General features: G+C 38.8%; 1 protein-coding gene across 18 annotated transcripts in view; it reads right to left on the minus strand.

The window, feature by feature from the left end:
• Window positions 1-5,782: 5,782 nt before the first annotated feature.
• Window positions 5,783-14,487, minus strand: part of MEF2C (myocyte enhancer factor 2C) — a 165,351-nt gene continuing 156,646 nt past the window's right edge. For 15 of the 18 annotated variants that reach the window (XM_082377766.1, XM_082377753.1, XM_082377759.1 and 12 more), the window contains one exon: window positions 5,783-10,516. In XM_082377766.1, coding sequence (XP_082233892.1) covers window positions 10,195-10,516 — 322 coding nt within the window. In that variant the 3' untranslated portion in view covers window positions 5,783-10,194. The remainder of the gene's footprint in view (window positions 10,517-14,487) is intronic. The other 3 variants (XM_082377760.1, XM_082377762.1, XM_082377761.1) reach the window with 1 other exon arrangement.

Here is a 14,487-nt window from a genome sequence, read left to right on the forward strand (position 1 = left end):
GGATAAACAGATTCTTGATTAGGCAGAAAAAATGAAATCTTATGGGATGAATTCTGAAGTCCGTCAAAAAGAAATGCAGGTAAGCGGCTGGGAAAATGGCAAAGAAAACCCAAATATTCTTAGGAAATAATATTTGTGATTTAATTATGGGAAGCTTGTTGCTTTCGTAAGGCTTTTTGTTTGGCTAGTGTAGTCAACAGAGAAGCAAACTCCTAATCTTAAGGTTTCCTCCCAGTCAGCTGAAGGTGACACCTGAAAGCTTCTGCACCTGGAGAATCCTAAAGGCAAGCTCACCTGTCCTGAGGTTTTGAAAATTGAAACTGAAAATGCACTGGAATTTTCCAAGGGCCTCTTCAGTCAGCAGAGAGCTTTCTATAAATCCACTGTGTGGCATTTTCTTTTGTTTGGAAAGAGTTTTTTTCTAAACTAAAACCTTTCTCTTTTTGAATATAAGTAACACACCCGACAGTTCAAACATGAAAACAATATTAAAAAGTCAGTGTTGTCAAGTCTGGCTTCCACCCTGCTCACCCCTTCCCCCAAACCGCCATCACTTTGAAACTACTTTGTTGTTTTCTTTGTATATACTTCCAGTGTTTCTTTATGCAAATATAAGAACATTGATTGTTTACTTCTCCCATTTTTCTCTGTAATCAGCATACCATATACTGTTCTATGATTGCTCTTTTTTAATCTAACAATATATTCTGGAAAATTTCCATATCAGTACATAGAAGTTTTGTTTGTTTTATGTTTCTTTTGAACTACTGCTGTTGGGCTGGACCACGCAGGCCTGCAAGCTCTGTACTTGCCCAGCCTCAAGACCTAGGAAAGAGCCCAGAGTGAGCGAAGAGCAATCAGTGGTTTAACGATGGGGGACCTTACATGTCTGAAGCAAGGTCCTGGAGAAACACCCCACCGTGTGTGCGGCACACAGGCGGGCAGGACATGCGGCAGTCTTCGCTCCGGAGGGGAGGGAAATGGTTACCAGTTACAGGGGTAATTGATGTCAGGTGGACTCATTGGTTACCAGGGAAACTAGCAGAGGGGCAGGCCCCTCACCGCCCCTTTGATAAGCTCTCAAGGTGAAGATGTTTGGATCTAAAGATTAGAACAATCACTGGCTGGGGCCGGGAGCAAGTGTGTAGGCATTTACTGATTAGGCTCTATGGTTAAGAGGGAATGATCTTCCCTCTTGACTCGCTGATGTCAGGTGAGCCGGGTGTAGGTGAAGCAGGGACTGCTTCAGCAGGAGATGTACAGAGAGCAAGAGAACAGCCATCTTGGGCGGCCTGATCATACAACTGCATTCAATGTGTTGATGTACCACAATTTATTTAAACACTCCTTTATGGATGGGCACCTTCCCAATATTTTAATCATAAATGCTACACATACAAACTTTTGCATACTAACAGGTTTGCATTTCCAAGCAGACGCTCTTGTAAAGAGAAACAAGTGTACCATATGGAATATTCATGGAATAAATGCTTGAAGTAGGTAATTCTCTTTCTGTAACAATTACTTGTAGAAAAGTCTCTGTGTGTTGATATATTTGGCACCACTAGTGGGAAGTTTGGGGATGAATACCTGCAAAGCACTGCTTTCTCCATAGGTAGAGTGTGTGCTTTGGCCCTCAGCAAAGGGGCGTACCAAATCGTCTTTGGGGAGAGGATGTGATATTCCCAAGAAACAAAAGAGCACATTGTCATCACCATAGGAGAAGTCTGAATTTTGTTGACTTCTTTTTACTGTTATTTTACAGAGTATGGTAGCATGTATTTTGAGTAACTTTTGGGGCGAGTAAGGCTCTATTCACTGATTAGCGCCTATAAAGGTCTTAACTGGGCCTCGGAGCAACCCCATGAGTTAGTCATAAATGAGAAAATTGGTGCTTAGAGAGAATAAATAACTTGACAAATGAAATGCTACTTAGCTTGTGAGGAGCAAAGCTGGTCTGATTCTCAACCAGGAGACTAGATGACCACTGGAAAAACTGCATCCAGTGTCATTGAGCAGGCAAAATAAGAAAATGAAATTCAACTCCATCACAGAGAAACTACTCAACATCCATTATAATGGGTCTTGCCCTCACTCATGCACCAGTTGCAATTTCTTTTTCCTCAGGTTGCCTGGCCATTGCAACCTCCAGGCCCTGGTGCTCTCTTTGTGGAGAGGAAGGTGGGGCAAGGGAACTGACTTGGACCTCGCATTTCTGGCTGTGGAGAGTTTGGGGAAAGTGCTTTCTTAACAACTTTGCTTAGTGCGGAATTGCCCCACTGGTAGTTCATGTTTCCTCCCTTTCAACCTGGCCCTTGTACCAGTTACCAGATTCAAAGGGGATTATCATCTCTATTTGGCCTAGAGCAGAGGTTGGCTTTTAGAGATGGGTGCTTTAGGGCTGGAGGTTCTTCCTCAAGTGGGAGCCGGTCAAGATTGGGGGTGTGACGGAGCTGATGATCTGGCAAGGTTGCTGCTAAAACCAGAAACCACGTTAGGGCCAGAAACTATGAACATTTTCCTACCTGTTTTCCTAACTATAACTCTCAGGCAAAAGCCCCCCAGGAAAGAGGCTGTACCTAGAAGAGGAGAGGTTAAAGGAATAGCCTCATTTTGGGTGATTGGAGACATTTGCTCTCTGGAAATAGAGACAGTGGGAATTCAAGGGAGACACACAGTGGGGAAGTGAACTTGACTTTCCACTTTCATCACTGGATCTTGCTTAGAAGTCTGTCTGTAAGGAGAACGTGTAGGAAAAATGCCATAAAATATGGAAAAAGGACTTAGTTCACAAAATGAAAACTCAGATGCTCTGTTCTGGGTGGTTTGCCTTTATCAAATTCAATAACTCTATTTAATCCAGACTCCCAAACATCATTGAAATAAAATAACCACATCCAAATTGGACCTATGGAGCACAAAGTGTAATCCTCTAGGCTTTGGTTAGGATGGTTCATGTCTGTGCTCTGCTCCCTTAGGTCTCCCCGAGCCCATAAACATGTTCAATTTCTACCTGGCCTTTTAACAACCTTTCCCTTAATCCTTGACCCTGCTAGCCCCTCGTGCCCGCTCTCTTCTTTTAATCACAAACATTGTAAAAGATTAGTTCATACTCGCTGCCTGAAATTTCACAACATCTCTTAGACAGACTTCTGTGGTCTCTCCTCTCTCCCACACCATTTTATTGAACTAGTTCTCAGATATCACCCTTCTTTGATCTTCCCCCTCTGGAACCCCAGTAAAGCACTGCACACTGTTGAACGCTTCTTTTTTTCTTTTCCTTGAAACCTCTCCATGCCTTGACAGCACTCTTTGGTTTTCCTTCTGACTGCTCCTTCTTGACTTTGTCCTTTTCCCTCTGTAGGTCTCCCCTCTGCAACATTCCCTTCCAAGCGTACTTCTCCCCTCTCCCTTGCCCTTTCTTCCCCTTGACACGCTTTTCAAAGTCACGGCTCCTCCCTCTTAGTAACATCCAAAACTTTACCTTCAGATTAACTGGTATCCTGAGCTCAAGTCTCTATTTACAAAATTCTCATATTCTTCTTGGATATCACTCAAACTCCACAGGCTGAAAACTGGATTAATTACCTTCCTGACAAATCAGTGACCTCTCCATATCCAATTTGAACATTACTATGATCCTAATCATTTAAGCTTGAAACTATAAACAGTTCCTTATCTATCATCACTCCTACCATAAACCTAATCATTTGCTGTACTTTAACAATTCCATCTCTTGCAATCTTTCACTTATTCCTTCCTTAAACCCCAGACTTCTTAAATTGCAATTATATAATCAGACCCCAACCAACTCTTCCAGTCTTGTGTCTTACTGCTCCCCTTGGGAGCTTCCCGGCCTCTGTACACGGAGGGTAAGGAGAGACCAAAGAAAGAGGCAGACCACTCCAGATTGGTGGGCGGCAGGTTTAATAAGCAAGGAAACTTACACAGAAGGCTTGTCTTGAGTGGCTGCAATATAAGTGGATCTCTGCACCCGCTCACCAGAAACTTAAAAGTTTTGTTTCTTGGCCGAGCAGAGCAGCTTTCCGGATCTTAGTTCCCTGACCAGGGACTGAACCTGGGCCCACGGCAGTGAAAGCACCAAGTTCTGACCACTGGACCGCCAGGGAATTCCCTTAAAAGTTTATATAGAGGACTTAATGGGGGTTCAGTCATGTATACTGTCCAGATGATCTCAACACCACCTTGCTCTCTTGAGGCTGTGTTCTTGAAAACAGCTCCCACTGTGGGAACAGTGGGCAGAACGTACATTCCAAAGACGGGCGAGAGGGTGAGAGACCTCTGATTGCCCGAGTCCTCCTCTCCATGATCTCCTCCAACACCTACACATGCTATAGTTTAAACAGGGTGGGCCATCATTCCTGCAAATTTGTCTCTTGCTTTTCTATCTTTGTGCCTTGGTACCTACTATTTCCTCCTTGTAGGTTGCTCTCATCCAGGACTGGAGTTGTAATTTGCAGAGTTCACTGCAAAGTGAAAAATGTCCTTTTTTAAAGAGCAGGGAAAAAGTACCTCTAAAATTACTACAATTCAAGCCTTGCCACTTTTTTTTTCTGTTAATCACTTCTGTTCACATACATGATCTATTGTCCTAAATGACTTCACTTACAAAACACAAGCTCAAAGATTAGATTTTCAAGATGGTGACAACAGAACATGAAGCTAAGTGGAGGGCCACGTGTGACTGCAGAGGTCTTGCACCCACAAATCAGCCCTGTCCTCATCCACCTGGGCCTTTCTCCATCCTACCCACCTCCAAAGACAAGTCAAAGGCTGCTTCTGCTGGGCAGATTACGAAGTGCCCATTCTTGGGGCTTCAGCTCTGTTCCAAAGATGGCCAAAGTGGTTCCCTTCTAGCACTTTGCAGATGTCTCTGAAAACACGTCCTATTTCCTATCAGCCTTTTAATCTCCTATTAGGTTATACATTTATTAATAGCAAGAGCGACATCTTGATTCGTCCTAGAATCCACCACGAGATACGCATAATAATTGCTTAATAAATGTTTGCTGAAAATGGATAAAGAGAACAAAGAGAAAAGCACTGCTATTCTGAAGCCACATGCAGCGTTTCTGCAGGAGGCATTCTCTTTTTCATCAGAGCAGGAGTCACTGCTAATGCAAACGTCCAGTTCTCCAGTTGGCTGGCCAGGGTCTCCTTGTTTTCCTTTTCAGTTCCTAAATTAGTCTCTGTGTTGATCTTTCTAAGGACATTTCCTTTAGAAATTATATCAGTAATTAAATTTTGGTAATGGATATATTTTATAGTTTCTAAAAATGGATGAATTCACTAATTTCCTCAAATATTTAGATAGAAGCCTATGTTTTCAACCTCTTTTGGTTAACTAGACTATTCTGATGAAGAAAAAAGAAATAAGTCTGGAAGTGCTTTTTACACACTTTAGTTTAACAAATATTAAACATGGAGATACCTTGCACAATGAGTTTTGGAAAAGTCTGTGTAATTAAGCAAGTTATCAAAGATCTTCACGGAACTGCTTTGATAATGAAGTTGAGCCACTTGATAAGAATCTTGAACTTCCCACACTGGCTGGATACATATATCACCCCAAAAGCAGGGAAATAATTCACACTCTCCCTCCCCCCAAAACACAAATACCCCTCTTTTTGAGTATTTTGAGTTGAAAACTGAGAAAGCTCACTTGTGCTTGTGGGAGAAGCTGCTTTAAAAAAAACATGATAAAGTGGAATAAATTTAAACAGCAAAACATTAATTAAAAAAATGCACCACAGACACTGCATCACTAAGAAAGCCAGTAACTTTACTGAATTGTCTGCAAAATACAAATTATACCTTATTTCCAGCAGGAGAAACTTTTGAAAATTCCCCACTTTTATTCACTACAGACAGCTGAATTAAGTCCCTTGAGATACACAGATGTGGTTTAACTTAGTTATAACATCTTGTCATCTAGTGGCGACAAAGTCCAGCTTATGCCGCTGTGAGCCTCTATTTGAATATTTGTTGCAAATGCTTGTATGCCCTCATTTACAAGCTATTTTAATTACTGTCATTTAATGGAAACAAGTCCCCAGAAAAAGAAAAAGAAGAAAAATGATACAGCAAACCATCTGAAGCAATCCAAGTCCTATGCCTACAGTGACCCAGGGCTGCTTCGCTCCAAGAGAACACTGGTAATGCATTCAAACCACAACAGAATCCGCCTCTTAGCTGACCTCTCTGAATTAAACTGAGGTATGGATCAATTTGAGGTATGAACAGGGAAGGCAAAATGCAATACCCGATTATGAAAATAACCAAAATGGACAAATTTCATGTAGAAGATATGTGGCTTGGATTGCTCCACATCTTTGGTTAAAACGTATTAAGAAAAGCCTTTAATTACATCTTGTAGTCTGAAGCATTCTAACAGACACCAGTATTCCATCAATCTTCAAAAGATCTGTAGTGGCAGGAAATTAACGCCATATAAGTGATGACATCACAGCAGATGGCACAAACGGGAACAGATGAAGTACGCCATGCTTAGGCAACAGCATTTATTGAGGGTTCGAGTGGCTGCTTCTTCTTTAAAAAAAAAAAATTTTTTTTTTTTTTAAAGAAAGAAATACAAAGCATTTACTCTCTGGAGTAAAAAACAAAAACAAGGATAAAGGGGCAAAAAATGCTATCTCTAAGTTAGAAGATGGGTATGTAAGAAAAATAAATACATAAAAGTGTGAGAGGGCAGACATTTTTCTAAAAAGTGTATTGGAAAGTGTATTGGAATTTTTTAAAATTTTCACCTTAGTTAACCTTAAAATGATCTGAGGATGACAGGTATTTTTATATTCATCATTACAAAATGCTAAATTCCACCTTTGGGAAAAAATAAGCCATTTTACTAAAAAACACAATTTTAAAAAAGGTTGAAATGAACAGCCTTCCACGCACCAATGCATACAGGTTGTGCAGCTTGCGTATATTGCATCAGTTTTACCAGTATTTAAGCTTAATATTACCAAAACATCTTCTGAAATAGGATTAGATATAACAATACTTGTAAGCTGTGTAAAATGCCACTTATGGTTCTTTTACTTGCAATGAAGAATGTTGCCTAAAATGTTACTCTAGGATGGGTTATGTAAAATAACATTCCCTCAGGGCTCTGCCCTAAACTCCTGAATACAAAGGATTTACCATGATAAAAACCCAAAACCACACTAGCTTTGCAAATACAATAAATGGTAAATTACAGATAAGGTATAAGGGTAAAGATAGACAGCGATTGTTTACAGAAAGTGACTCATCACAATCAAAATTGTGCTTCTTCTCATTAAATCATCTTTAAAAAATTCTCAGATTATCCCTTTGCTATCTTGCCACCACTTTATATGAATTCAGTAGTGGGAACAAGAGATGACTGGCATCCATTTTCAAGTGATTCTGTTCTTTTCATGTTCTTATAAAACTATCGTCAGAACTGCTATAAATAGCCAAGGCTTCTGCTGGCACTTTAGCTTACTTTATCTTCAGCATTAGAAAATCACTTTTTCTTTCTTGCTGAGGCAAATTGCAGGTAAAAAATTAATATGGCTATTTTTTCGTATTTTCACATAATGACCCTTTCCCACCCACTGGTAAGTTATTGATAAAGTGTTTTGAAATGACAAAGAACATTTGTGACATTTGCATATTTTGTACACATCAAGTTATGAGCATGGGTTGTAAGAATGGGATCAAATTTATGGCGAGGAAAATGATTTTCTCAGTTTTTTTTCCCCCTATGTGTGAATGTGTGTGTGTGTGTGTGTGTGTGTGTGTGTGTGTGTTTTCAGGGATGATTTTCTGCTTTTCCTCTGCATAAATGTTTTTCTTTCATGTTCCATGGATACCTGGAGTAGTGGGATATATGAAATGATTGATTTTTTTTTGTTTGATTTAGTATACAAAACGTTAGTACAAGGCAGGCTAGCATCCTATATGGATACAACCAAAGGTGCATTGTGGTCTAATTGTGGATTTCAGATCAAGTTAAGAAAAATATAGCCTAGTTAGTAAGGTCTCTTGGCTTTTGCCACCCAGCGGCAGCCTTTTGCAATGGGAAACACATAGCAACTATGCAAGAAAAAGAAAACACTGGATAAGAAATGTCTTACACCTGATATAGCAGTGTCGCTCTTACTGTCTATCTTCTTTGCTGTGTATGTCAATGTGTATGACTGGAGATGAATCGACAGATCTTCACATTCCAAGAGAAAATCATTCCTAGACTGAAATCTCTTTTAAACAATATATATCAACTTTCTTTTATGGCACTCACTTTTTAAAGGGTCTGAAAATTAATCCCTTATAGACGAATATTAGACAAGAGTCATCATTATTTTTTGAAAATTAAAAAAAAAAGGGACATAGAGAGGTTCTTTAATGGGATTTCTTGAAATGGCTATTAAATCTCTTTATTGAAGAAAAAATAGATGACATACATGCTTTATGCAGAAGTGACATTTGGGGGTCCTGACACACCGGGATTGTTCAACAGTCCTATATTGCTGACAAGATTGTTAAGGGTCAGGTAAAATAATTAAAAACGGATGACGAAGCAACTATCCCTTTACCTGCTTCCTTCTTATCTAGCACCCAGTCTTTCACATTTTTCTTCTGTGGGAATTTATAACTCATGCATAGAGTAAACTCCATATCACTTGTTTCTAGGGCTATATTGGCAGGACATGTGCCCCGACACAGCTCTCTATTCTGGGCATATTTCTTAAAAGCGTTATCAAATTCTAGGCTGAAAACCAACCATATCATTTAGGATATGGGCAAGTTTAGGGTATGCACTTACTGAATTCCAAGATGCTTGGTGAAATGGTGAGATCAGAAAGGGGCCCTGCATTTGATAAAAATGCAAAAACAAAAACAAAAAAAACAGCATGAAAGAAACTAATTAGTATATACAATGGATGTCAGTTGACCCAATTGATTACTAATGGATTAAAAACAATTTAGGGTGTTGCAATGTGATATGTTCTAATCCCACAGGTTATCCTTTTGACAGCTGACCTTGAACTTATAAAATGTATGCAGAGTAAAAGAAAACAGAAAGAAAATAGTTACTCAAATGTGCAACTGCACAAATATACCCCCCTCCCGCTATTAAGATAACAAAACTTCTGCTATTACCATAATATTATATATATTAGAAAGCTATACACAAGCATGTTAATTTCACAGATTTTTTAAAAGATTCTTAATATTTTATATAATTAGAAATACACATTTCAAAAACAAAACTTCTACAAAGAGAAAACAGTTATCTTGGTTAGCAAAGCATGGAGTTCTTCATGGCTTAGGGTAGTGCTTTCTATACAAAAAGTCCTTTTTGGTTTTTTTACAGGACTGTTTAAAATATTAGCGAAGCTATCAAGGGGGAAAAAAACACATTTTGGCTTAAGTAAACTACAAAAAGCCACAAATGCTTTGCAAACTCTGTCTTACCTTTTATATGAAAATAAGCAAAATGTAATGTACATATTTTTATATTTTTATTTAATAAGAGATGCAGACCCAGATTTATTTATTTATTTAATTAAATACGTTAGCCCTCAAACTCCACATTTTTAAAAATAGGTATGGTCCTCTTTTAATGGTCGTCGATCCTTTCTCATGAGTGCCATACACCAAGGATGTGCCTGCAGGTTTGTGAGCGTTCTCGGGGTGGGTGTTAGGTGACCTGATGTGTTCCTAACATTTAACCGTGGCCACCCTTTGCCGGGTCTGTCCAAAACATCTATACACTTTTCTATATGTTGCATAACAGCTGCTCTCTCTTTCAGTAAAGATCTGCCGCTTTTGGCAAATGTTTCCTTTTGTCTATTTACATGTAAATAACGTTGAACCTGCAACATGACACTATCTATTGTAACATACATTTTGCAAAGGAGCACAACAGTGAAAAGAAGTTAGCCTTAAAATCTATTTTGTACAAGTGTTCTGTTGTACAACTCAAGTGCTAAGCTTATCTCAGCATTTCTGTTTATCTTTATACTGTATCACTGAGGCAATTTAAAAGTACTTTTACAAAACAGAGTACCTGACTTTTTTTTCCACACACAGCACATATAATGCATATCGACCCCCCTTCCCCATTAAGGTATAGCACACACACACACTGCAAGAAAAAAAAAAAACTATTAAGTAATAATCTGATCATGTTGCCCATCCTTCAGAGAGTCGCATGCGCTTGACTGAGGGACTTTCCCTTTCGTCCGGCGAAGGTCTGGTGAGTCCAATGGGGGAGTGGAATTCGTTCCGGTGATCCTCTCGGTCGCTGCCATCGTACGAACTGCTACAGCTGCTCAAGCTGTCAACAGGAGATCTCCCCGCCTCGTGGCGCGTGTGTTGTGGGTATCTCGAAGGGGTGGTGGTACGGTCTCTAGGAGGAGAAACAGGTTCTGACTTGATGTTGAGGCTTTGAGTAGAAGGCAGGGAGAGATTTGAACTCTGAGATAAATGAGTGCTAGTGCAAGCTCTGTAGGAGGAAAGGAAACCCAGTTACAGATGGAGGAGGCCTGGAGCCCCCAGGAACTCACAATTACATAAAACATCAGCTTAAAGATTTGCATCGACACCAGAGCATGCCCAGAGGGAGGAGAGCGTGCTTGAAAGCACCTGGGGGCATCGCCTTCTTAGAGCAATCGGGATGCTTTTGTTGATTTGCCCCGTAATAATTCCAGCATTCAACTAGTCCAGGCCTCATGAATCATACCCCTAGTCTCTCACAGCCTCCCTAAATGTCCGGGTTACCGGTTCAGGAAGGTTTTAACAAGACACGCTGGAAAAAGCATTTTCTATGTCCACGGAATTTCTCCCTAGACTAGTTCCAAAATGTAATCCAAGACCTCACAATACAGGGCTTAGGTTCTGAATTAGACTTCTTTGATTTACTAATGCCTGTGTTTGAAAATTATTGCAGAGAGCTTATTATGGATATAAATGTTTCCCTCAATTTAATATGCACATTAAGTTGCATAGTCTTCAGAGAAAGTGAAGAGAGTTCAAATTTCAAATAAATAGAATCCATAAAATGCTACCTATAACCGTTTCTGGTGAAAAGCTTGGGATGGGGAAAGACGGGGAAGGAAATTTTAAGTACTGGCTTAAAGACACTTAAGACTTCCTATCCCACTAAAACTGAGAAAGAATTTGACTTTCTTCATCCTTTCTCAGTTACATGGGATGAAAACACTGTTTTTTCCCCCACAATTACCTCAATATTATTATTGCTAGTCTCTCCCTGCTGGGATACTAAGACCACTCCTCTAATTCATCATTGTCATTAGTTGATGACTCTGGATTTGCCTAAGGAAAGGTTGTTGTAAAAAAGGATCTAGTGTGATTTTACTGGGTTTATAACCCTTAATCCTCATTTATTCCAGGAGAGCGTAACTTGCCCTTCTTCCAAGGTGTGGGAGAATTTAGATACTTGTAAGTTCTGGAGGGAAAAGCATCAAGCTCTTAGGTGTAGACTAGCAATCACAATGACTTTGATCAGGATAAACCATAGTAATATTGCTGACATCAATTTTAAGATGCTTGTACTGTTCTTACATTCTGAGTGCACTGACATCCACGGCTAGAGTCAGTGTTATTTGTCCATATTGTCAAGAGGGAACAGAAATCTCTTTTACTGAGGAGAGTCACAGTAAAGAATCATTCATACGGACACACCCATTTTAAACAGGAAAGCAAACCCACCTACTCATGTATGTGATTATGTTACTTTCCAATGGAGAGAATTAGATGGTATTAAAAATGTCACTATAAGCAGTGAGAAAATGGGCATATATTTCAGAGGAAAAAGTGGAGTAACTTAGGGCTGGGCTTTTGGAAGATGCAATTCAGGTTCAAGATATATAGAGATAACAAAATTAGAAATGAGTTTATCTCTGAGTGATGTTTTATACAAAAGCACCACCTACTGGCAAAGGATTACTTTCCTTCTCTTATTAATAGATGAGCTAATGTCGAGAATAACATAAGGGAGAATTGTTTGTTTCCCTAATAAGGCTTTCTTTCTCTCTCTTTTATGAGCTTACAGAATCAAAGCTGTCTTAGCATTTATATCAAGATACTACACATTGAGTGTATATAATTTTCAATCACCTGTTTATACTTTTATTTATTTCTTGTTTTTATTTTACATTGTATATTAGTACACTAATATTCTAAGACTTTTAATTAAATAATCTTTAAATCAAAAAGATATTGAAACGAGGAGGGGAACACCTGTATTTCAAAAGGATCCATAATGGTGGACTATTTTATCTTGGTTCAGAGTTACTTAATGATTCATTTTGATGTCACAGGAAATCATCTTTTGATTTCTGGAAGAAAGAATTTTCCTGGCTCTGGATAAGGAAGACTATTTCACTAAAATTTAATTAAATGCTTCTACTATGAATCACACAACTGTTTAATAATGAATGTCAATTAGGGGTCTGAAAATAAAGTGGCATATCAATAAATACTTTTGCCTGCCCTTTGACATTTAGATTCAGAGGCAGGGTGACATGGAAAATTAGAAAAAAAAAATTTGGTGAGTTGAACCAGTATAAGCAGTTAATCTGGATAAACTGAGCGAAAAAATAATATAATCAAAATGCTGTTTCTTTAATGCAGCTTTTGGAAGTTGCTTTTTCTACTTATTCACTCCATTTCCCAAAGTCAGCTGGCTTGTATAGATTTTGCTATATCTCTTCCCCACAAAAGATACAACACTAACTGTTTATCCTTTCCTACAAACAAATAGGCTAGTCCCTAAGATAAGATAAACTTAGTTGGTGGCATTTCATTTGACAGTGAAAGCGTTTATGAAGCATTCTGAGTAGTTCTGGGGACACTAAATCCACAGTAATGCATTGTAAGTGATATCTTAGATTCAGCTTCATTATACTGTGCTATGGGATTCAAAACAGAATGAAGTTTAATTGGCTAGTCTCCATGATCAAAGAAGTATGTTCTTGAAAAAGCAGCATTAACAGCACTTTGCTGTATATATACTAGATTCAGATATAAGCATGTTGGTCTACTTGTTCTTGAGAACAAAATTTTTACAGACACAGATAATTGTGAGATACTTCCTATGTGTAGGTGATGAGGAGGTGGATGGGGAGACAGAAGCCAGATATGCACGTTCCCATATCCAGTCCTGCTGCAAGCTCCCAGCTACTACAAATGCCTTCCTTCCAGCTGGGGAAACACCGACCTTCCCCATATTGTTGAGAAATGAAACATGACTGGATAGCTTTATTCAAATTTCTTACTGCCCCCGCCTGGAAATTAGACTATCAAACTATATGTAACCTAACCTTTTAAAAATCATCTTTACTTAAAGTCATCTCTCAGTATGTACTGAATACCCACATCAACAAGGACGATGATGGAAACGCTTCTAGAAAATAGGTTGTCTTTTTTTTAGGTGGTAGGAGAAAAATACCAAAAAATTTGAGGGTCATTTTCTCAAATATTAGTATTCGAATGACTTTTGCTAACTCTTGATGGCAAGTTCCTTCTGCCAGTCTGCTCTGCCCCCTACATAGGTCAGTTTATGCTGTTCGTCTAACTTGCTTAGATAAAATCAGATACTAGATAGTGCTAACAGTATAGCTTTAAGGACTTAAAGGTATTTCTATGAACAAAATATGAAGAGCTCTTTCATACTTCTTTAATTTTGAGAAAGAATTGTGGCAACCCTCTTGGGCTGCGAGGAATTTCTACTTAGGTGAGCTGAAAGATATTTTACTCTTGCTTTGAACACTGTATCTATCCGAAAGAATGTGAATCCACCACACAAGCATTTGGGACTACTTTGGCCTGGAAAAATATCAGTTTTTAAAAACTGATTTACATTGTAAGGAATAAAGGTAGCTCATATAATTTATTTTACATAAATGTTACAACTTAGGATTTTCTTTTTATTTTTAAGATTTAATTGTGTGAGCATAGGCTAGCTCATTTGAAGGAATCTCCTTATGAAAACTACTGCGTGTGTGTGTGTGTGTGTGTGAGAGAGAGAGACAGAGAGACAAAGAGAGAAAGAGAGAGAGAGAGGAAGGAAGGAAGGAAGGAAGGAGGGAAGGAAGGAAGGAAGGAAGGAAGGAGGGAAAGAAGGAAGGCAGGCAGGCGGGCTAAAATTAGAATGCCTGGAAGGGGTATCTATTTGAGGGATAAGGGAAGTGATTAAGTGCAATAAAAACACATAGACTAAACTCAGAGTCAACTCATGCACCATGAGAATTGGTGCTGAAAGAAACTGGAATTAAACAAAATGCTTCATCCTTGGCTGTTGTAATTCAGTTCCTCTCTAGTCCAGGGCTGTCACTTCTTTCTCATTTACTGAAGCCTCTATTAAAGGCAGCAGAGAATTTCGTTCTTCCCATGTAATAGAAGAGAATTTAAAAATTGTAGTGTAGTTAAAATACGTAAATACATGTGTTTTCT

Source organism: Balaenoptera borealis, assembly GCF_965194805.1.
Source record: "Balaenoptera borealis genome assembly, chromosome: 2".
NCBI classification, from domain to species: domain Eukaryota; kingdom Metazoa; phylum Chordata; class Mammalia; order Artiodactyla; family Balaenopteridae; genus Balaenoptera; species Balaenoptera borealis.